Here is a 24,170-nt window from a genome sequence, read left to right on the forward strand (position 1 = left end):
TACTTTATTCTGAATCCCAAAAGTACAGTATATTTTACAAACTATCAATGTCATATTTTAAAGAAAGAGCAGGAACTCGTAGCTTTGAAATGCAGACTGAATCGTGTTAATGGCTCTGATACAACGATGTCTTGTCTTTAAATCTCAGGTCGCCTGCACAAAACCACGGGAATTGAGCTTTAAATTAGCTCTAATATTTCTCCGTCTGATCCTCGCAAGTGCTAACCAACAAATTAACAGTAGAATTAAAGAGTCTTGTACTGGGACGTTGGCAAGGGTGGAATCTGGGCTCAATTCCATATGGGTCTGACGGAAACTACAACTCCCAGCAGACAACGCGCCTAACGATCTGACTAAATTTGGAAATAAACACAAATGTAACGTGCTCTGGACGCACAATAAAACCATATCCATACGAATCGGTTTACACTTCTCCCCTCAAAGTATTTGCGGAGGTAGGTCACATTATAAGAACCAAATAGTCTACAAACGATATGCCCTCCAACCAGCCCTGACAACGCACCTCAAAAAAGAACTTGAAAAGAAGCCAGGCCGCAGCACGGCGCAATCGCGGAGCCGGTGGAACCCGATTGGTCCGTCCGCGGCGGAGGGTGGGTCGCAGCTCGGAAGAGTGGCAGTGGGCACCTCCAACCGCGCGACAGGATTCCGGGAGCGGGACGCGTTAATTGGTGGGCGGTGGGCCTACGTGCCGTGTGCAGCGGGTCCCGCCCCCCCATTCCTCCCTCCGTGTGCAAACCGCGTGACGCGTGCAGAAGGAAAGAGCCAGAAAAAAAAACTGGAAGTCGGTGGCCGGAGGTTGAGCGGAAGGCGCAGTCCCGAGACAGTGAGTAAATAAAACGCATTAGAGAACGTGTGCGGCGGGGTGTCTCGTAGCGACACGGCGAACCTGACTTTTCCCAACCCTGTTCCCTCCCGGAGAGTTAACGCCAGCTGCCGGGCTCCCGTGGGTTAAACTCTAAAGAAGTGCTGAGGTAAACAAGTGAATTTCTGACGGCGCATTGCGGCCTGTGTGTCAGGCTGTCGGGTCGAACCTCCGTTCCTGAACGCCAACCTCCCAAAAGAAAAGTCGACTACTTCCAAATATAGCCTATCCTCTGAGTGCAGCTCTGAAACCTCTCCCCTTCTCTCCCCTGCCGCCACTCCGTTTCTCCCGTTATTGCGCAGCCGAGGCCTCCCGAGCCCACACGCGGTGTCCATGGGAGGTGTGCGTCTGTGTCACTAGGCCCGACGCCTGCCTCGAGTTCCAACGGCGTGCTCTTGTGTGAAACACGCCGCACCCGACTGACACCTCCCTTCAGCCGTCGGGCTGAGGCTTGGTTCTTGTTCGCCCTCCTTTCTTTTTGTGTGTGGAGCCGTTATGTTGGGACTCTCCCTCACGCGGAATGGGGGGGTGAGTCCGCCTTTTTTTTTCTTCTTGGCGCCGCTACGTGTGACGGCCCCAGCGACAAATCTGGGAGGCCAGTGTGATGTCGGCTGGTCCCCATAGGCCCGTCTTCACCGCTGCCTGACTCCCAGAGAATCCCGAGGCCGCTGTTCAATCGCTTTAGTAACAGGGAGTCAATTTATTCCGAAAAATAAGGCTATTTGTTAAATCAATAACTGAGACCACACCCCCTTGAGGCGTGATTTAACCTGAAACTTGAATGAGCTCGACTTTGGCGGGAAAAAAAATATTTTTTTGCACGGATGGTGTAGGAGGTTACGTCCACGTGTATTTCTCTATCGACCTCAAATGTCCAGTTTAGGATAGGTTTTCTGAAGGTGCATGAAATCAAGTTGTCGTATTTTGGGCAAACGAAAATTTTACTTAAAGATGGTATAAGTTTCTGTCTCGCACAAAACAAAGGAGCAAATTCTTTTGGGCGTCTACACCTTTTTGTATATGAATATTTGCCATTCATTTGGTGCATTGTACAAGGCAAGAAGTAACTTGCAAATGTCAAGTTATGCAGTGTTATCAGTATGACTACTACCCGAAAATACTGTTTAATGCCTTTGGAACTAATTTATTTCCTTTTTCACAGTAAATTGTTACGTTACACTTTATCATTGTTTCAACCCAAGAAAGCAGTGGATGCTGTTTGGACTCCTGTGCCAGTGCTCTTCAACTTTTTTGAATTACTGGTCTTTTTACTTTAAAGAAACTAGGTTTGTAATATTGTTGTTCTTCAAGTTTCCTGCTTCTCCTGTAAATTGAGTCATCTAGTTTTAATGACTATAGTGGGATAGTAGCATAGCAATAATGTTACTGGTCTAGTAATCCAGAGGCCTAATTTAATGCCGTGATGCACATTTGGGGGAGGCAATGGCCTCATGGTATTATCACTATCCATCCTGAAACTCAGCCAATGTTCCAGGGACCTGGATTCCAATCCTGCCAAAGCAGATGGTGGAATTTAGATTCAGTTTTTTAATTAAATTGGGAATGAAGAATCTGACTATGAAACCATTGATAGGCTTTTTTTTATTCCTGATGAAGGGCTTTTGTCCGAAACGTCGATTTCGCTGCTCGTTGGATGCTGCCTGAACTGCTGTGCTCTTCCAGCACCACTAATCCAGTAGATAATCTGGAAATGCCCACCTGGCTCACTAGTGTCCTTCGGGGAATAAAATTTGTTATCCTCCCTACATGTAATTCCAGCAATGTGGGTGACTCTCATTTGCCATCTAAAATGGCCTAGTGATAAATGGGGGGTGGGGAGAGAAGCAGTTGAGACTAATATGCCCATGTGAATAACAAAAAAAATCCTGTCACAACATCTGGGGGGATTCATTGGCTTTTTTTAGTGCCCTTTATTCTTAAAATAGTGTCAGTTGCAAGTTCAGTATTTGAAGTAAGTGGCTTGTTAGTTGCTGCAGTTAAGTCAGTCAAGTTGTGGATCTGGAATCTTGTTAAGGTCAGACTGAGGATGATAGGTTTCCTGTTCTGAAGGTCATGAGTTAACCTATTCATTGGTTATAATAGTTATGGTCACTACTGGGACTAGCTATATAATCATTTTAAATTTCACCAGCTGCTATAATGTTTTGAGCTTGTTGGTAGGGCATTTGCCTGGGTCTCTGGTTGCTAGACCAATGACATTAATGCCTCCCACGCTGGCTTATATCTGACTTGAGAATGTACATCAAAGTCATTTATTTTCAATTAAAATGGCCTGGCAAGGCTCCCTGCTAGGTAAATCACAAGCATTTGGGATGGACAGTTCTTTCAGTCTTGCTAACCGTGCTGGCATCCCAGGAATGAATAAACATAGCAGACAAACTTGATTTAGGACACTCACTCTCTTTTCATTTCTTACACATTTATGCGCACATTCTTTTTAAGTGTCTGTCTTCATAAAAGGCTTCAATTTTGTTTATGCTTCTGTCAAACATGGGATTTCTATAGATATGACGTTCTTTTCTAAAATAGTTGTACCAAGCTGCATACCTAATGTAGGGCTAGCTTGTCTTGGATAAATGCAAGTGTTCTAAAAATCACTTTTTGATTTGCATTTCCATCGCAAGTATGTTATCATTGAGTTAACTTATTTGACTATTTAGGGTAGATCTTTAAATGCAATTTTTACTTCACATGTCTTTCATTTAACCTGGAACTGTGACCTTTATCATTCAAGTTCATGAATTAAATATCTGAAGTAGTAGTGCCCTCTGCCACAGTAAAGTATGTAGCCGTTCGTAGGGTTGCCATTGGTCAAACATTTGACACTCGAGTGAGTTGTTAGAATAGGAGTTGATTGCATGTTTTGTGAACATCCTGAGGTGGGGGGGATTGAGCTAAGTTTTAGCTGAAAGCACAGGTGGCAGTAGTGGGGTGAGGAATTCTGGGATTAATGAGAAACTGCAATAAGTTATGTTGACAAATGTTGCTGTGAAGATAAATTGAATACATGCATAAGGAGTCTTGGTTTGAGTTCCACCATTAATTTGGTTTTCTCATTTGATTTTAAATACAGTTTATGAAGAATGGCAACAATTGACCTTTATTCTTAACCTGTCTAATGGGAGTGAGCAATTCCCAGGAACGTGTCTGCTGTTACACTTGCATTTTAAAAAAAGCCCTACCTCCAAGTACTTATGTTCAGGAAATGAAACATTGCAGTCTAATTCGAGAAAGAACAAACAAGTTCTGCCACCAGTTTTGTTTGTTATATGGTCAGATAGTATGTTTGGGAAGCTAAGATACAGTTGAGAGATTTAAGTTTTGCCACTTTGTGTCCTGTTTTTCATAGTTTGGTTTACTATGGCACCTTCAATTTTTTTCCATGTTATACCATACATGATATAAATTTCAAAAGGAATTTGTTCAGCCAATTTTATTAAATTTGTTTGTCTTTGTGGTCAGTAATTCTTGTTTGCTTTTGTAAGGCCCACACCGTATTCCATTCTGTTCAACTATAATAAAAAAAATTGTCAAGATACATAAGAATACTGTACATAGTGTGGTACATACTTTGGGCAACTAAGCTGATAGTTGCAAAACCATGCAGAGTTCTGAGAAATGGTCAGTTGGCCTGAAGCATTAACTCTGGTTTCTCTCCTTAAGTGCTGCCAAACCTGCTGAGCTTTTCCAGCAATTTCTGTTTTTATTAGAAGTACCATTGGATTCTTATTAGTATGCTCAGGCATTGGTTTCCTTAGTCCAGAAGTCCTTCATTTTTTAACTTGACTAGGTTCCTCATGGGAGACTCATTAGCAAGGTTAGATCTCATGGAATACAAGGAGAACTAGCCATTTGGATACAGAACTGGCTCAAAGGTAGAAGACAGAGTGGTGGTGGAGGGTTGTTTTTCAGAGTGGAGGCCTGTGACCAGGGGGGTGCCACAAGGATCGGTGTTGGGTCCTCTACTTTTTGTCATTTACATAAATGATTTGGATGCAAGCATAAGAGGTAGTTAGTACGTTTGCAGATGACACCAAAATTGGAGGTGTAGTGGACAGCAAAGAGGGTTACCTCAGATTACAACAGGATCTGGACCAGATGGGCCAATGGGCTGAGAAGTGGCAGATGAAGTTTAATTCGGATAAATGCAAGGTGCTGCATTTTGGGAAAGCAAATCTCAGCAGGATTTATACACTTAATGGTAAGGTCCTAGGGAGTGTTGCTGAACAAAGAGACCTTGGCGTGCAGGTTCATAGCTCCTTGAAAGTAGAGTCACAGGTAGACAGGATAGTGAAGGCAGCATTTGGTATGCTTTCCTTTATTGGTCAGAGTATTGAGTACAGGAGTTGGGAGGTCATGTTACAGCTGTACAGGACATTGGTTAGGCCACTGTTGGAATATTGCGTGCAATTCTGGTCTCCTTCCTATTGGAAAGATGTTGTGAAACTTGTAAATCTTTTCTGAACCTTTTTCAAGGATGTTGCCAGTGTTGGAGGATTTGAGCTATAGGGAAAAGCTGAACAGGCTGGGACTGTTTTCCCTGGAGCGTCAGAGGCTGAGAGGTGACTGTATAGAGGTTTACAAAATTCAGAGGCATGGATAGGGTAAATAGGCAGAGTCTTTTCCCTGGGGCGAGGGAGTCCAGAACTAAAGGGCATAGGTTTAGGGTGAGAGGGGAAAGATCTAAAAGAGACCTAATGAGCAACGTTTTCATGTAGAAGCTGGTATGTGTATGGAATGAGCTCCCAGAGGAAATGGTGGAGGCTGGTACATTGCAACATTTAAGAGGCATTTGGATGGGTATATGAATAGGAAGGGTTTGGAGGGATATTGGCCGGGTGCTGGCAGGTGGGACTACATTGGGTTGGGATATCTGATTGGCATGGACAGGCTGGACCGAAGGGTCTGTTTCCATGCTATACATCTGACTCAAGTCCATTCCTTTAATCTATTAATGGCAATTCCAACTGACAATATCAAGCAGAAATGTTTCTGCATTTATTTTACTGTTGTGATAAATTTTCTGTAGCTATTATCATGTGGTTTTTTGCTGGTACCAAGTTTACTCATTAGCAGACTTCCTGGTCTTGACATTTGCACATGGTTGCAATAGCCTTTTCTCTTAACCAAGTCGACCTTTTTATTCCTGAATCTAAATGAGGAATTGGTGTTTTAAAGTTGATTACACCAATGGGTAAAGCGGGTTCCCTTCAGACGTATGTTGATAATGGTGGGGGGATCGTTTAAACTATGTATTAGTTTGAAACCAAAGTAGTGAGGTAGGGAATGGAGAACAGAATAACTAGAATTTATTCAAATATTCAAAAGCGCACACTGTTTTAAACATCATTGTGACACCTTTTTAATGAAGCTGCTACTTCAGCAAGACTATCTTTATTCTGACTACTTCATGGCAATCTGCAATTAAGTAAACTTTTTATTTGTTGCATGTCAGCTTTGTTGATTGGGCCGTTGTTGTCCATTCTTGAAGTTTGAGTTACCATATTGAACCACTGGTCTGAAATGTAGATATACTGCTGTTATGTATGAAATTTTCAATTTTGCAACTGAAGGAACACTAGTTGGGGGGGGTGGGGGGTGACTTGAAGCTTATCCCACAGTGCTAGTCTGCCCATACCTGAGTTTAGGCTGAATCATCCTGCTTATCTGACTTTTTTTTCAAAAATTCACTGTGGGTGTTGCCCTTGGGAAGGTGATGATCTGCCACCTTGACCTGCAGTCCATATGCTTTAAATTTATCCAAAATGTCTTGGTGAGGAATTTCATGATTTTTGACCTAGTGACAGTGAATGGTGATTATATTTCCAAGTCAGGATAGTGAGTGGCTTGGAGGAGAGCTCACAAATTTATTTTTCAATGTATCTGTTGCCCTCGTCCTTCTAGATGGTAGTGGGTTGGAAGGTGCTGTTTTAAGGATCTTTTAAATTTCTGCAGGGTATCTTGTAATAGTAGCAGTGCAGACTGAAATGTTGATTGTGGAGGTGGTACAAATCAAACAGGCTGCTTTGTCCTAATGCTGTCAAGCTTCTTGTGTTGATGGAGCTGCATCTCTCCAAGCAAGTTGAGGGGGAAATATTCCAGCACAATCCTGACTTGTGCCTTGTAGATGATGGATAGACTTTGAGCTAGTAGTGGGTTACTCATTGCTGTATTTCTAACCTTTGGCACCACTTTGTGGTGAGTTCAGTTGAGTATCTGGTCCATGGTAACCCCCAGGATGATTAGTAGAGATTGTGATTGGAACACAGTTGAATGTCAAAGGGTAGTGGTTTGGTTGTCTCATTGGAAATGGCTATTTCTGACATTTGTGTGGCATGTATGTTACTTTCCTGTTGAGTCCAATCTGGGACGATATCCGGATCTTGTTGCATTTGAACAAGGACTGCTTCAGTATTTGAAGACTCGTGAATGGTGCTGAACATTGCAATTATTGGCAAACAGCCACACTTCATGATGGAGGGAACATCAATGAAGCAACTGAAAAATGGTTGGGCCTCGTACACTACCTTGAGGAACTCTTGCAGCGATGTCAGTCATCTCAGTTTCAGGACCTCCAATGGCAAACACACCAACTGTGACTCCTACCGGTGAAAAGAATACCCCTCCGATTCCCATTTCAGTTTTCCTTGGGTTCCTTGATGCCACACTTTGTTGAATGCAATTTTGGTATCAAGGGCTGTTATTCTGTCCTCACTTGGATTTCAATTGTCTTGTCCATCTGTCTTCAGTAGTCAAAAGCTTTCATTCTTGCTATGTGCCATAGTACCAATTTTCCTGTTATCTGTGAACCAACTGATAAACCTCACATTCACTTCTGCATTAACAGACTACAAACAGTGAAAGATTATGATATGCCACTGGACATGGGCTTCCTGCCAATTGCCCTTGATCCTTAGGTTCTTAACTTCTTAACCAGTCCCATGCAAGACATTGTCAAAGATTTTCTAATGTCCATGTAATTACATCCACTACCTTCATCTAAACATCTAGTCACCAACATTTCTGCACAGCCACTGATTTCCATAATTGGCACTGACCCAGCAGTCGTACAGCATGGAAACATCCTTTTTGGTCTGCATGCCTACCCTGACCAGATATTCAATCTGAGCTAGTCCCATTTGCCCCATATCCCTCTATGCCCAGCCTATTCATATACCAATCCAAATGCATTTTAAATGTGGTAATTGTACCCACCGTCTCCACTACAGCAGCTCATTCATACGCATACCACTCTGCATGGAAAAAGTTACCCATTCACCTAGTTTTGGACTGCTGATCCTAGGAACAAGACTTGACTATTCAACCTTTCCACGCCCTTCCATAGTTTTATAAACCCCTGAGGTTGCCCCTCAGTCCTGTCCTATTTCAGCCTCTTCCTGTAAATCAACTCTCTCTTCTCCAAGCAAAATCCTTAATTTTTTTTTGTGTGTACCCTCCAGTTCAATATCTATCCATGAGTGACCAGAATTACATGCAGTATGCTAAAAGTGGCATCAGCATATTGATTTCTGGTTCTGGAAATTGCTGCCATATGTGTGCCTTGGAAACCTACTTGGCCAATAACAAATTGCAAGTAACCTATTCGCCAAACCTCCATCTAACCAAACAGATATTCATCTGACAAAGCAATGCTAATACTTGCACGCTCAAGTGGAGGTTAATTCTGTCCCTCAGGTTTTTCCCCAGTTTCCCACTGATGTGTCTTGGGTTATACCCCATCCTTTTGAAGAATGCTGCCATATTAGCTATCCTGTAGTTCTCTTTACTGCTTTCTATACTTTCTCCCTCATGAATATTGATATAAAGGACTCTGATAAAACCTCAGCCATTCGTTCTGGCTCCAAGGAGGCTTACTTTTGTTGTTGTAATGAAAAATGTAGAGGAGACACTGAAACTTCTCAGGTCATGGTTGTATTGCTGATCAAAGTGGCTGTTTTGATCCAGAGAGTGTTGAACTTTAAATATTTGTAGGGTGAACACGTATCCATGTGAGTGGAGCATGATTGGGAAAAGGTGTCAAATGGTGAGTTACTTGACATTTTTCAACTCTGGCCTGATCTTAAAGCCAGAGTGCTAACTTCATAGTTACAACTGATTAAAAAATATTTTCCATGGTAATACAGTTGAATGTAAAGAGATTGTTATGATGGTCATAGTCATCACATGTCTTGCCTTGTAGTGGTTTGTGTTGCTTGTCAATTAACATTCCCATCCTGTGTTGGAAGAAGTGTCATTCAGTTAACCCTTTTACAGCTGGGGCATTCACATAAGGGTGAGAACATTCTTTGCTCTACTGATCCCACCAAGGAAGAACAAAGTGCTGGAGATACTCAGCAGTCTGGCAGTATCTGTTAATGTTATTGGTTCTGACAGGTCACTGACTAAAACATTAACTTGGTTTTACTCTACATGGATGCTACCAGACTTGCTGAATTTCTCCACTTTTTGTTTCCGGTCCCTGGTGCCTGCAGTTCTTTTACTCCAGTCATGGAGATTTTTTCCAATTATCATTAACTTCACTTTTCCTAGGACTTCTTACTCCAACATGACTAAAAGCAGTTGTCCAACCTCAACCCTGAAACTCAGCTTGTTTGTCCTTGCTTGGACGAAAGCTGCAGTAGGGTCTGGAATAGTAGTGCTTGCAGAGCTCAACTGAAAGTTGAGCAGTTTACTGGTGCACAAGGGCTCTTTGTCATCCTTGGCTACCTATCTTGTAGTTTGAGGGTCTGGCATGGTAATTGGCTGGACCTGATTTGTTCTGCTTTTTGTAAACAAGATACCTGGGTTGTTTTCCACATGCATATGTACCAGTGTTGTAGCTGTATGGAACAATTTGACTAATGGCACATAGTTCTGGAGTAAACATATTGCAGCCTGGCTGCAATATGCACATAGCTGGAGAGTTGTCTAGGTCCATGTGTCACTGTATCCAGTGATTTCACTTCCTCCAGCTGGACGCAAAACATTTTGGTTCTGATTCTAGGATCTCCAGAAAGAGGTAGAAATGGATCATTGCCTTGATAGTTCTGGCTGAAGTTAGTTGCAAGTTATACAGTTTTGTAATGGTGTTCAGGACTTTGCATCATTGAGGATGAGTATTTGTGAAACCACCTCTTGATTATGTATAGTGAACTCTATATAATCTTTTTTAAACGTAATTGAGGAAATGAATACAGCAGGTGAATCTTATTTTTGTATTTCTCAACTTTTGCTGTAAAATATTACCTTTTTTTTTGTTTTCCAAAGTTTGTTTATAGGCTGTATTCTTAAAGTTGACCTTGTATTAAAGAAAAGTTGTTGGAAGACTGCAAAACTGTGCCTTCATAACCTATCCAGTAGAAATGTGTGCTTAAATTCACTTAATCATGCTTTATTTTCTTTGCTGGAATGGCGGCTATAACATTTTTTAATGCCATGATTTTTTTTCTCTCTCCCTTCAGACCAAATATAGCTCATCATGAACAGCCAGGAGTGCTTTACTTGTGGACGTAGTGGACATTGGGCACGTGAGTGTCCAAATGCAGGTGGACGCAGTCGGATTAGAGGTCGTGGCAGAGGAAGTTTCACTGCTGCAAGAGGTAAGCTAAGAATTGTGCTTCTTACTCATTGCATAAACTTAGAAAATGCCACACTTCCTATACTATAAGATCAAAATGTTCCAGGGTGTCCTGAATTAATCCTGATAAGTCATGTGCACAAATTTGAGGTTTTTCTTTGTTCCGAATAGGTTGGTCCTTAATTACTGCACCTAAGTTTAGCCCTGGCACTTGTGTAATGAAATAATCTGTCTTGTTTAGAGTTTTTTAAAAAGTAAAGTCTGAAATAGTATTTGTCTGCTTATTTGAGCCAAATTATTTGGTTGCTCTCATAGTCTAATTCTGCAATGTGGTATATCTTTGTGAAAGTTGAACATGCCATAGTTAGGCACTATCATTGTTATCACAATTTTATAATTGAAAGTTAAATCTGTGTTCCTTTTGCAAAATAAATTTGTGTAGCATATCTTGGGAACATCTTATAATTAAGAATTGAAGTGGGTAGAAAGTTCAACTGGAAAATCTTGTGTTAGCACACTCAATCCCATGCCACTTCTGATAGAACTCTGTAATTGGATCCTTTCAATCTGGTTTCCATGCTTACCACAGTATCAAATAACATTCTTCTTGGAAAGCATTTTTAACAGTGACGTAAGTAAACTACCCTTGCCCTTCTTTGTGACTTGACCATTCTCTTGCAACTCGCCACTGGCATTTGTCTGTGGTGCTACACTCCTGAATGTGAAGTCATCTGGTCATCTGCAGTGGCTTCTCTTTTAAAATTCCTTTTTGTTTCTCTTTCTCCCCCCCCCCCCCCCCCCCCGGGATCTACTCAGGCCCCTCCATTTCTCTTCAGGGAGAAGCATGATCTCATTCGCTTCCATCAGCGTGCTCATGACACCCACTCCATCTCATCGCCTCAAGTCTTTTGACTCTGTGCTATATTGCTAATCTGCTCATTTGGCATACAGTATTAGATCAAGACCTCTTCCTAATTAAATATTAGGAAAATTGAAGCCACTGTCATCTCCCTAGCTACTGACTGCATCCCTATCCTTGCAACTGCCAGAGGTTGATGGTTTGGTTATAACCTTGGTTGACTGCAAGATGAGCTTCACTAAGACAGTCTATTTTCACTCTGCAATATCACCCAATTCAACCCCAATTTGGGATATCTGCTGAAATCCTTTGTCTGTTTTTTATTTGCGTAATCTAATGTGCTTCTGGTTGACCATCTGAATTCTGGACTAATCTTGACTTCCTCCAAAACTAAGCTTGTTTTGCTCCACCATCACCCTTGCACATCTTAATGTATATTTAGTTGCTGGTTAAGCAACTTGCATCCTCATTTGTAGAATCTCTCTCCATTTCTGTAATTTCCTCTTGTCCTGCAGTTCTCTAATTCTTTTGAGTTTTTGTCATGCCACTGAAAAGCTTTGGAATTACTGCACTTATTAAAGTACAATTTGGATTTGTATGCATTACAACACCAAAATTGGACTACAATTGGTCTGTAATCTGTATGTGTGATGTTTTGTAACTTTTGAATATCAGTTAATTGAACTTTAGGTAGTTGGATTGCACCTGCTTGGTTGAGGTTGTTTTTATGATGCCAATTTGTATAGAGCTATACAATATTTCTGCATTGAAGTTTTTAAATACTGACTTAAAATTGGCCTCCCATCATCTAGCTGTAATATCCCGGTCTTTGTAATGGTCGTGGCTGAGTTAGTATTCATTGGTATTACTCCTTTTGAAACTGGGAACTTCAAGTCTATATGCAGAGTTAGTTTAGGTTGTGGAATGATTATTGGCACAGTTGCATGATTTAAATGACATTTGGACAAGTACTTGAATAGGGAAGGTTTATAGGCCAAATGCAGAATAATGGGGCTAGTTTATAGCTTGGAAACTTTATTGGCATGGACAAGTTGGAATGAAGGATCTGTGTGTGCTGTATGACTGAAATTTCTCATGAATTTTAAGTTCAGATTATAGCATCTGGTCTTGTATATAAATCACTTTATTCTGTGCTCCAGACTTTCTAAAATTTACTTGCTGTTACCTGGTGTCTTGTGTGATTGGCTTCTTGGTGATGTTGCTGTACACCTGGAATCTCCCTTTGTGCCAGATTCAAACTGATGTCGCGTGAATTTTGCCAAAGATCAGTAAATGTTCTTTGGAAACCTGAAGACAGCAGCAAGCTTTTTTTTTGGCTTCTGACTGAATTCAGAGTAGTTTTTCTCTTCTATTGTGGCTAACTTGCTTTGGGAAGATAAATGCTCAAACCTAGTAGGATGGATGTTTTCTAATCTTAGGACTTAAGCACACCGTCTTATTCTTGGGAATTTAAAAGGATCTGAAGTAAGGAAATTCTTTAGATTAGAAACTGGAATTCTGTTTCAAGGTATGGAAGTGAGGTCACTGAATACTTTTATTTTAAGCCAGGGATTCTTGTTAAGGAAGGCAATAGATGGGAATTTTGGAGCAAGCTTGAAGTATTAAATGGCATACTTCTGTACACAATTCATATATTCACATCATTCTGTTGAAGCTGCCCAACTCTATTGAGCCATAACAATGTGGGCAAGCTCTGACAGATTTGCTTTTCTTGACTACTGACAAGTTAACAGTCAAATAATTGGTAGTATCTCGTTTGTGTTTGAGGCCAGGAGTCATCTGAGTGGAGTTTAACCACTCCAGATTTAAACACTTCTTTTTTTTTTTCAAATTGAAAGTAAGACATGAATGGAACTTTCTGATTTGCATAGCAAAGTAAAGTATATCCAACTTGAGATGGAAAGGGAAGTTCTTTCCATTATGCTGCATCTTGAGTCTTCTGAGTTTGTGTAGTAAGCCTGAGTAACATGATTTTACCAGTGATGGCAATGTATAGAGGAACCTCTATTATCCAGCATTCAATTGTCTGATTATCTGGTAAGATCACAAAGCCCCGATGCTTGACTAAACTGTTATCCAGTATTCGATTGTCCAGAATTCGATTAAGCAAATGAAATACTCCTTGTCTGTGTTCATCAGATAATTAAGGTTCCTCTACACCAAAACCTAGATTGTAACTGTTCTAGATCTCTTAAGGACATGTTCAACTGAAGACATGTGACTCTTGGTGTCCAAAGTGAATAGTCCCACCATTGATTGGGATATCTAAATAATAACAATTGTAAGTATTGATACATCTGTTACATGACATTACTGTTCTGAGATTCCGCAAACTGACCGAGTTTTAAGAGAATACATGGCATGTGAATATCAAATGTTAATCAACGTTTTTGGTAGCCTATATTTTTCCATTCACTAACTCAAGCACGCTTCATGAAACTAGAGGCATTCAAGTAAGCAAATTTCTGCTTGCATTGCTACATGATGTATGTTGTTTTTGTTGATGGACTGTTTTTAAATTTGCACTTGATTTCCAGATATCTGTTATCGTTGTGGTGAATCAGGTCACCTTGCAAAGGATTGTGAGCTCCAGGAAGATGGTAAATATGTAATTTTTTTTGTTGTTTGGAGATGGGCAATGAAATTTATTACAAATGAAATTAACTTTAATGCTGTCATGTTTTAGCTTGCTACAACTGTGGTAAGGGTGGCCATATTGCCAAAGATTGCAAGGAGCCAAAGAAGGAAAGGGAGCAGTGCTGCTATAACTGTGGCAGACCTGGACATCTGGCCCGTGACTGTGATCATGCTGATGAGCAGAAATGTTATTCGTGTGGAGAGTTTGGGCACATTCAGAAGGACTGCACTAAAGTCAAGTGCTATAGGTATGAAGCTTGGTCAAGACTGTCTGAACATTATTTGTGGCTGGAGTGGCGTAAATTAAGTAACTAGTTTGTTTCTGAAAATAAGCAATAATTTTATCTCTGAACAATTAGACTAGAATGTCTGCTGGACCAATAACAATCAAGGCCCTCTGACATTCTTGGACCTGCATTTAATCCACTACTTTTTGAATATTTTTAACTGATTCTCTTAGAGGGAAGTTGTTTTTAGTAGGTGTCTTGTCCTTGAGCCCTTTAGATTAGATTACTTACAGTATGGAAACAGGCCCTTCGGGCCAACAAGTCCACACCGCCCCGCCGAAGCGTAACCCACCCATACCCCTACATCTCCATCTACATCTACCCCTTACCTAACACGACGGACAATTTAGCATGGCCAATTCACCTAACCTGCACATCTTTGGACTGTGGGAGGAAACCGGAGCACCCGGAGGAAACCCACACAGTCAGTCGCCTGAGGCGGGAATTGAACCCGGGTCTCTGCCGCTGTGAGGCAGCAGTGCTAACCACTGTGCCACCGTGAGCCCTTCTATGTGACTGTTTCCAAAAACAAGGTGGGGTAGCTGAACCAGGCATTTGCTTTAGTGCAGTTGATTGCTTCAGCAACAGCTGTTATACAGTGTTACCTCCAAGCTACATGCATTCCTCAAGCTAGGAAATGGCAAAATGAGAAATTTCTTAACTCGATTGTGAATCTTTGAAATTCTCTAGCCCAGAGGCCTTGGCTGTTTGTTTGCTGAATATATTCAAGGTTGGGATAATATATTCCTTTTTTATTTAAAGCCCAAAACTATGTACACAGACAGGCTGTGGCAGAAGATGGGGCTTTTATTATTGTATTGGGGAGTAGTCTTGAGGGACAGCATTGTGTCCGCCTTTAGTCAAGGGAGTGCAAGTTCAGGATTTTCCAAACTATACGGCCAAGAGTTTGATATAAGCCATTCAGTTACTTGTGGTTTTAATCTATTGGCTTTCCACTATAAGATTACTTCTGAGCCAGCATTGTAACTTTTGTTAAATCTGTTTTTAACCTTAAAATAGAATTAGTTGGTCTGCATTCAATTGCAGTTAGAATAGTGGTCAATGTGACATGCTGTGGAAACTTTTTGCAACTGACCAGTCAAAGAAAATTAAGATTAAAATTCTAGTGCATATGCATTCCCCATCTTTTGAGATACTGCATTCTTTATGGGGCCACTGGTTTTGCATTACTGAGAAGATAAAATAGACCAGTAATTAAAATGATTCAGCTGAGTGAGATTTGAATGATTTATTGGCTGTCAACTTGCAGGCATGTTGCATGATGCAATGTGTAAAGAAATTGAGATCCACTTCAATTTGGTACTTTTCATATTTCTAGCTAAATTAAACTCAATTTCCACATTATGCACTGACAAGACTGAATATTCATTGTCTACAGAATGCAACTTCCTGTGGAATTGAACTGTGTTTGATATTTAAGGGAACCTTTAGTGAATAAGGGAGGTTTGAATATAGGATGGTAGGTGCATGGAGCCTCTGGTATATAAAGTAACTTAATCGGAGTTTTGAGCTTAAGCTCCCCAAGTAATTCCTTGTGGTCTATTTGAGTATCATTGTGTTCGTCATCTGTCAAACCATAATCATTTCCTGTTACAAAACAAAGCACTTTCTCTGCTCAATTCAATATATTTATTTACTTAGAATTGAAATATTAGTAAGAAAGAAGCTAATCTACAGAGGTAATAATCATAGCCAATAATCCATAATTAATCTATTGCACATAATTTGCTGACCCTCTTACAAACTCTTGGAAAATGGAATGTTTCCAATGCCAAAGTGGCAACTATGACCCCTGCATGTGTAGCTGGCACCAAAATGTCTGAAAAATCTCTTCAGAATTGCTTTGACATTTGAGCAGCAGCTTTTAATATATGAAATACAAAAAGTTGCTTAAGTTTTAAATAATATGTTGATATGAGGACCACAGGACATCCAATGTACTGTTTTTAGGGATAGGTCAGGACACTACAGATCAGTCAGTCAAGCTTTAGTAGTGGGGAAACTATTAGAAACAATTCTAAGGAACATCACTAATCCGCACTTAGTGAGGTAACGATTAATCTAGAATAGTCGGCGCTCTTTTTTTTCCCCAGGAGAAGTGCTGTTGGTGAGATTGTATTTGAATTTTATTTGAAGAGGTTACCAGGTGTGTTGATGGGAGAAATGAATTTGATGTCTCCTTAGCCTTCAAGGCTTTTGAAATGGTCCTTCATGGGAATCTGAATGCAAAGGTGTGATAGCTTGTGGGATCCAAGGAAATTGGGCTAATTGGATCCAGAATTGACTGAGTGGAAGGAAGGAAGGGGGTTAAGGTTGGGTGTTTTTTTTGTGACTGGAAATCTAAGTCCAGTAAAGTTTTTCAGGGATTAGTAGTAGGGCTCTTGTTGTTATGGTGTGTATATATAAATGAGGCTTGGTCAGTAATTTTATGGATAATAGAAATTGGCAGAGTTGTAAATAATTAGGGTAGCCTTGGGTTACAGGAAGATAAACTATTAGATGGGCTGACCGATGGCACACAGAACTCAATCTGGATAGGTGAGGTGGTGCATTTGGGCAGGGCAAATGACGCAAGGGGATAAATCAATGTTAGAATCCTGGAGAGTATAAAAGATCAACACGACCTTGGTATGTGTCCCTTTTTAAGGTAATGGAGATATAGGCAGAAACTGGCACATTATTTTAGTACTTGGATGTGTATTTACAATATTGAGACATTACAAGCTATGGGCTAAGTGATGGAAAATGGGATTAGAATAGTTTTCAACCAGCACAGCCTTGATGGGCTAAATGTGTTCTTCTATGCTGTGGACCTCTGACCTGTGATTCTGATTATAGTAATTCCTGCAATTATCTTTAGTTGTTAGATGATCTTGGTCTACTCCTATCCACCTCCTTTGCCCCTCCTCTTAGCCATCTATAAAGGAAAGGGCACAAACAATTTGCCATTCCTGTACTCCTTTTTAATATTGGTTAAGTATCACTTTTTTTTTATATAGAAGGTACTAACTATTTCAGGTGATTAATGTTGAATTGTTAGAGAACTTGAGTAGCAAAAGCCTGTTGAAACAGGAGCGGACCTATGTGCATAATATGCTGGTGCATTTCTACCCAGGATAAGGTGAAAAAGGGAATTCCATGTTTTCTTCCCCAGAGCATTTTCTACTGATAAATTTAGTTATGAGCAATACACAAGCCCAGATGTCCTCTTCAGATTATCAGCAGAATTAGTGATAACTTGAGACTTCCTGAAAAGGGCTGTTGGCTGAATCGAATCACCTGGAGTGCTAAATTTTAATACAAGGGCTCTACTTGGACAATATACAGGGGTCCCTGTCTTGTGATTGCTCATACTTACAAACATTCCCATATAGGAGTGCACTTTTTCAAATCTGAGCATTTCCTCAGATGGACTCTAACAGAACCTGTTTGCAAGCCAGGGACTGCCTCTACTGTTGATTCTGAATTAAGCTTAATTTCTGATGTACTACCTGAGTGTAAGTTGCATTGGTAATGCCCATCATAATCAGGAAAAGTGGAGCTTAATGCTATTTGTTTCAGTAGACTTAGTTGCATTATCCCAAATTGAGTATTTATAGTTTAGTGTACATGTTGAAACTTGAATATGAAATATCTTGTTTAAATTACAGGTGTGGTGAAACTGGTCATGTTGCCATCAATTGCAGCAAGGCAAGTGAAGTGAACTGCTACCGTTGTGGTGAAGCTGGACATCTTGCACGGGAATGCACGATCGAGGCTACAGCTTAAATTTTTCTTTGTCGCCCCTCCTTTTTTCTGATTGATGGTTGTATAATTTCCTCTGAATCCTCTTCACTGGCCAACGATTGGCAGATAGAGGCTAGTCCCAGGCCAAGTGAGCTTTACTCAAAATGTAAAAGGAGGAAAGGGGTGGAAATTGACTTTCTGCATTTAACTACAAATGTTTATGTTTAGTTTGGTAGAGGTGTTATGTATAATGCTTTGTAAAAGAACCCCCTTTCCATGCCACTGGTGTATAGGGATTAATGAGTGGGAAGAGATGAACCCGATCAGTGACCCTTTGGGTTCTAGAAGTGATTCTGTGGGAGGAAACCAAACCTGGAAGTGTCTGTGAAAACTTCCGCATGTGATTTCTTGAAATGTTGGCTTTGAATTGTTTGATCTTGGGAGCAGTTCATCACAATAACCAACATCTGTATCGGGGCCCTATGTCTCGTAAACAGCAAAGTGGGAGTAAACAATGAGAAAGAGCAAGCCTGTTCACACTTAAAGTACAGGTTTTTATAAAAAGCATCATAGGAGTAACCAACTTAACCGTAGCTGAAACCAGAGTTGGTGTCGGAGATACAGATGTTCAAGCAGAAGTTTGAATAAATTTTTGAATGTAGTTTAGAGCTATAATACCCATTATGAAATACCACAACAAACACATAGCATACAGGATTGGAACTACACAGCAGTTGAATGTGTTTTCACAGAAATCAAGATGTTATTTTTGTATAATACAATTAGACTACTGTAAAGAATCATTTGCTTGAAATCAGTTTTTTTAAGACAGAAGGTAAAAGCAACTGAAGTCTTAGAACTATAGAAATGTAATTTTAAACTATCAATAAAGCTGGAGGAGGAAGGGGAAAGCTTGTCTGAGTGATCTTTGGACAGTATTCGGTGTACAATTTACATAGCTGTGCATTTCCTTTTCTAGGAAAAGAATACAAATTAGTTTGGTATCTTAATGAGCACATACACTGTACTTCTGATAAGTCAAGCACATTTTGATTTTTAAAATGAATACTGAGTAACTGCATTAGGTGGAGGTTCAACTAAGTTTAGTCCAGTTTAATCTGCTTTGCTTCATGAGGATTGCCAAATAGATTTTTTTGTAGTTCCCCTAATGATGCATGGATCTTTACTGCTCCCTTAAAATTATTTAGAAATACTTAAGGGGCGTGGTGTGGCAGTTGCTGACTAAGGTGAAATTGGGGAATTTACTGCTCAATGTTGATGTTTTTCCTTTTAAATACAGATGACAGTTGAGGATTCAGTAGTTTAATTGAGCAAGTGTCTTTTAACAAACATCCTTTCTGGATTCTTTAAGGAAATTGAACAAAAGGTTTCTTTACATGTGAAGAAAGGAACCAGTAACTGAAGTCTAGATTAAATTTAGAATTGAGTATTAATTTAACCAGAATCTGATTTGGAAAGGCATTTTGTTCCTGTAATTTAAGCTTGTTTTAATCTCAGCTGGTAGAGACTGCAGATAGTGTAGAAAATTGAATAGATTGAGAAAAACATTGTACTTTACAATAGGAAATGTATATGCAAACAGTAGTGGTGTAGCAAAACAGTATTAAAACCTGAGTACAAATTAATATTGAGTAAATAGCTTAGTGCATTCTTTTAAATGCTAGCCTTGCATCTGCTTTACATTTTGAGATATGTCAGCATTGTTTGAAGGTTATTTGCAGTTACAAACCATTTGTTTCCAGCTTAATTGTGGTTCATCTAACAGTGATCTTTGAAATAGCTATGTTGAGTCATTTGTGATGCTTTCTCTATCTTGGAAATCTTTCAGGCAACAGATGTAGATTGACCATGCGATAGATATTTTATGGTTAGTAGGCTGACCTACAGAAATTATATATTTCTGGATGTGAGCAATGACTAGATACATACTGAGTGAAAAAGGTTTGGAACTTGTCATCTTGTATTTGAATTGTAGGAGGCTGAAATCATGATTAATCTTGAATAATGTTCTAACAATGAACTGCAGTATGTAGTGAAACTTGAATAACAATGTGATCAACTTGTTTGACCTACTGATAAGCCCTCATTCCCAAATTGCCTATACTTGATGTATTCCTGCATTTGGGATAATTTCTGCAAAGTGTTTTCGTTTTGGCAGTCTTGTACATTGTTCCCAAATGTACAGTTCCATTTATTTTTAAAAGCTTTTTCCTGTTTTTTTAAGTTTAAATTTGGACATTTAGTGGATAATAGATTATTGGGCTATTGAAAGTAAATTAATCACTGCTGTGACTTCTGTCTAGGTCTGTTTCTATTATAAATGTGGGCTGGCTGAAGGGCATATTGCTTGTTTTAGACTGAAATTGCTTCAAAACCACTTCTGAATTTACATCAATGTAGTTGTAATACAGGGTTTTAAAACATGTTCCTGTTTTAGACCTTGAGTATGCTAGTGGAATTCTGAATCTTATCAATCCACTGAAATCACAAAAAAGGATTGGATAAAGGCAAACGTGCTAGAGCAAGTGATCCCACAACCAACTGATCAGGACAAAGCTCCTTTGTGGGTAGTTGGCAATTAATCTACAATAATACTCAAATATTCTCCCCTCAATCCAGTTCAGTATTCATTGTGGAGGTGAGGCTGAAATATTTTAGTCGTCATATTCAGCTAGACGTCAGTGGGTGAATCTAATCAGCTTAATTTCATTTGTTGATAGTCAGAAATAATGAGAAGTAAAATAGTAAAGCTAGGATGCGGTTGAGGCCCAAAGCCTTTGTATGAAGTGTGCTGTAGAACCAGCTGTGCTCTTCTCCCTGTCCCGTTACCACTACATTACCTCTTTCCATTAATCAAATGGCAGAGAATTGCTCCAGTATAACACAAGTATTCTAATCTCAATAATAGTATTGTAACGTGTCATTGAGGGTGGAATTGGGTAGAATTTACTGGATAATCCAGGATACCTTGTGATCCAAATCTGGTTACAACCTGTATCTGGGAGCTGAGTTCCAGAGACTGTACTTGATATCAAGGCAGCTTTCAAGAATGGCCAGCAAATGTGCAAAATTTTAAGTTGATTTGTGTAGGTCAATTATCAGTCGCAGAACATTACTAGGGAACTCCAGTAATGCTGTAGGCCTGACCAACTTTAGTTACTACAAAAACCTCTTTAGCAGCACAAAAAATGGGGATATTGACAATTTGACTGTACATAACTATTCCCAAATCCCCTCACTGAAACAGTCCGTGCCGACTTGCAGGAAGACCTGAACAACATTCTGATTTCAATAAGAGGCCAGTAACACTGACACCACGTACTTGACATGCACTGACCATCTCCAGCAATAGGAAAAATTGTATGAAATTCAACAGCATTACTTGCACTGAATTTTGTTACAATTCATAACCTGGAGGTTACCATGCTGAGCATAATCTCCCTCCACCTAAGGTGCACATTGTTTGAAGAATAAAGACAGGAAGGAGCCAGTGTACAATTCAGGTCTACATTGGTATTTTCTCTTGTAACCAGGAAAGTTTTAATTTATACCCTATGTTGGAAATCTGCTGCATGAGATCAAGAGTTAGTTAGTTAGTTAGTTAATATATTTCCTGCTTTAAATATACCATTATTTTCAGTGGTTTCTTTTTCATATCTTAATCTGTGCTGACCAGCAAACCTTTACAGTTCAATTCCTAGAGATTTTTTTAATGTTGCTGTTTAGAATGATTCGATCTTGGGTTGAAAAAACATCCTCATTAGGTACTACCTGGCTGGGACATGATGCAATTTTAAAATTTAAGATCGTGGCGGAAAGGGTGGTGTTACTACGAGGAATGAGTAGTGCATGGCTGACTAATGGTTTTCAATTACTGCAGAACTACAGTCTAAGAGACTAAAACATATCCACGTGGACTTTCTTCGCACACAAGCAGCTGTCAGGAACACGTGAACTGCTTTAAACATGCTAACTGGTCTGCAGAAGATGGTGGTCAAGAGGAGATGCCGATTCTTAAAGGAATGTGATACAATGGAAAGTTTGGACACTAAACAGGAAATCAAATTTGAACGAAATGAAACTCACGAACAATAAGGATATTGAATTAGCGATACTGAATCAGGAAGGGGATGAGCAAAAAATCTGACAATACAGAAGGTACAGGACTAGTTAGTCTGACTGACCTCTCAAAGGAAACCACAACCTTGCACAGATAAGAGAACGGTATAATTAAACTTAGTTGGTCTCCATTCATTGAATAAACAGAATAAACAAACTTACTTTTAGCACTGTCTTTTTACAACCCAGCTCATTCAAACACTGATTACACCTTGCAGCACAGCAATGTTGATTCCTCCTATTTGTGACAGATCTCAAAGGCATCTCACTACATTTTGAATTGGTAGATTTTTTTTCTGGAACGCCTACTCCTGTAATGTGTGTATCTTAGCTCTTTGCATTTGAATAATGGAGAACTACGGTTCCTTGAGTAACAGTAAATAACTTTAAATTGTGAAAATTGGCTTTCATTATATATTTAGAGTAAGCAGAGGATTTAATAATATTAGCTATACCAATTAGAGATGGAAAGTGCCATAATACATTGTCAGTTAACTAGTCTTCTGGGGCTAAGGCTAATAACGTGCAGAATTGAGTTCAAAAGCTATCCCAGTACCTGGAAGACTTTAAATCCCAAAGTAAAGCTAGTTATGAAATTATTACCAAAAATGTATGGTTACTGACATCCTTTAGGGAAGGAAATCGGTTAGACTTAAGAGATCAGGACTTTCATTCCCCAAGCCTGTATAATCTAGACTCATACTGCCTGCTGACATCACCTAGTAAGATATTTAGGTTCCAGGGCAGTTAAAGATGGTGTTTTTTTTTAAATGATGGTTTTTCCAGCAATGCCTAAATCCCTTAAAGTAAACAAAATTCTGTGGTGCCCAACAGGTATAGAGGCCTCAGGACTATCAATACCAAGTATTATCTTGCTGCATTTGCTTTCTTGTTTTCCACAAGAACCGATTTTTACCAAGAATGTCACCCTTTTTTTTTAATACAATGTGCATATTTTTATTTAAATATTCAGGTACACTTCTGGGCTTGTTGGCTTTGAACCTAAACAGGGGTACTACCACTGCACGGCATGTTTTTGCTTAATAGTTAAGTTGTCAATTAATTTTGTACTTGTTTGACAGAAACCATGGAGCTCAGATTACACTCTTATATTAACTGATTAGTTATTTTTATGTGTCAAAAACATGTAGAAGGACAATAAAGTAATCAATATGTGCGAAGCTGCTACAAAAGTCAACACTAAGATTTGTTTTGCAAACGTCTCTTACTAGCTACTCTTAATTTACCTTAATTTTACATTTCTTATACTTTATACAATTTCATTGAAATATTGTGCTCCTCTTCAACTAAGTAAATATTAATTCTATTTCTGTTAAATGTTAATTTAACAAAGCAATTGCTTGCTTACTTTTATCATGTATTTCCAACAAACATTCTAAAAACCCTGTGTTGAAACTATAATTACAATACTTAAAGTATTAATAAATGTAATACTGAAGATCTTGCAACATATTACATTATAAGCCTGTGTAAAATTGGAGTGAATGGGAATCAAAGTGAAAAACTCCACTGTTTGGAATTGGACGAATTACAAAGGAAGATGAATGAGTGTTGGAGATCAATCATCTCCACGATATCATCAGAATTTTTTTTAGAGTAATGTATGGGAGCTAATGATCTTTCACTGCTGCTTCAATGACTTTCCTGCTATCAGTAGGATAGAAGTGACAATGTGCAATAATCGGCAAACTCAAATCTTATCAAAACTCACTATCAGCTAAACAATTTTCAGCGTTATTCACATCCTTGTAGGCTTCGTGGACAGTACCTTCCAAATTCACATGTATACACCTAGAAGGACTGCAAATACATAGGATCAACACCACCTGCAAGTTCCAATCCAAGCCAAACATTTTGCTGACTTGGAACCATATTGCTGTTCCTTTAATTCAAGAGCATTCTCAGCTCACCATGAGTTGCATTAAGGTAATTAAGGATTGGCAATCAATGCTCCCCTAGCATGTGATGGACAAATGC

General features: G+C 39.5%; 1 protein-coding gene across 5 annotated transcripts; it reads left to right on the forward strand.

Annotated features, from left to right (window-relative positions):
* The first annotated feature begins 710 nt into the window (after nt 1-710).
* On the forward strand, nt 711-22,329 carry cnbpb (CCHC-type zinc finger, nucleic acid binding protein b). Of its 5 annotated transcripts, XM_072582200.1 has the most exons (6): nt 711-844; nt 10,366-10,503; nt 13,899-13,961; nt 14,048-14,246; nt 17,957-17,996; nt 21,934-22,329. In XM_072582200.1, exons 2-6 carry the CDS (start codon nt 10,383-10,385, stop codon nt 21,952-21,954), a joined length of 444 nt encoding a protein of 147 aa, XP_072438301.1. In that variant the 5' UTR covers nt 711-844; nt 10,366-10,382; the 3' UTR covers nt 21,955-22,329. The 5 variants fall into 5 exon arrangements, with proteins under 5 accessions (XP_072438301.1, XP_072438297.1, XP_072438298.1 ...); XM_072582196.1 differs by lacking the exon at nt 21,934-22,329 and having other exon boundaries at nt 17,957-18,943; XM_072582197.1 differs by lacking the exon at nt 21,934-22,329 and having other exon boundaries at nt 836-992; nt 17,957-18,943.
* The last annotated feature ends 1,841 nt before the right edge of the window (nt 22,330-24,170 follow it).

This window comes from Chiloscyllium punctatum, chromosome 12 (genome assembly GCF_047496795.1).
Source record: "Chiloscyllium punctatum isolate Juve2018m chromosome 12, sChiPun1.3, whole genome shotgun sequence".
In the NCBI taxonomy this organism is placed as follows: Eukaryota; Metazoa; Chordata; class Chondrichthyes; order Orectolobiformes; family Hemiscylliidae; genus Chiloscyllium; species Chiloscyllium punctatum.

Bases quoted from the DNA above. Each gene is read 5' to 3' on its own strand.
- cnbpb (XM_072582196.1), top strand. From the start codon at position 10,383: ATGAACAGCCAGGAGTGCTTTACTTGTGGACGTAGTGGACATTGGGCA. The intron at 10,504-13,898 runs GTAAGCTAAGAA...CTTGATTTCCAG, and splicing joins AAGTTTCACTGCTGCAAGAG to ATATCTGTTATCGTTGTGGT. The intron at 13,962-14,047 runs GTAAATATGTAA...GTCATGTTTTAG, and splicing joins TTGTGAGCTCCAGGAAGATG to CTTGCTACAACTGTGGTAAG.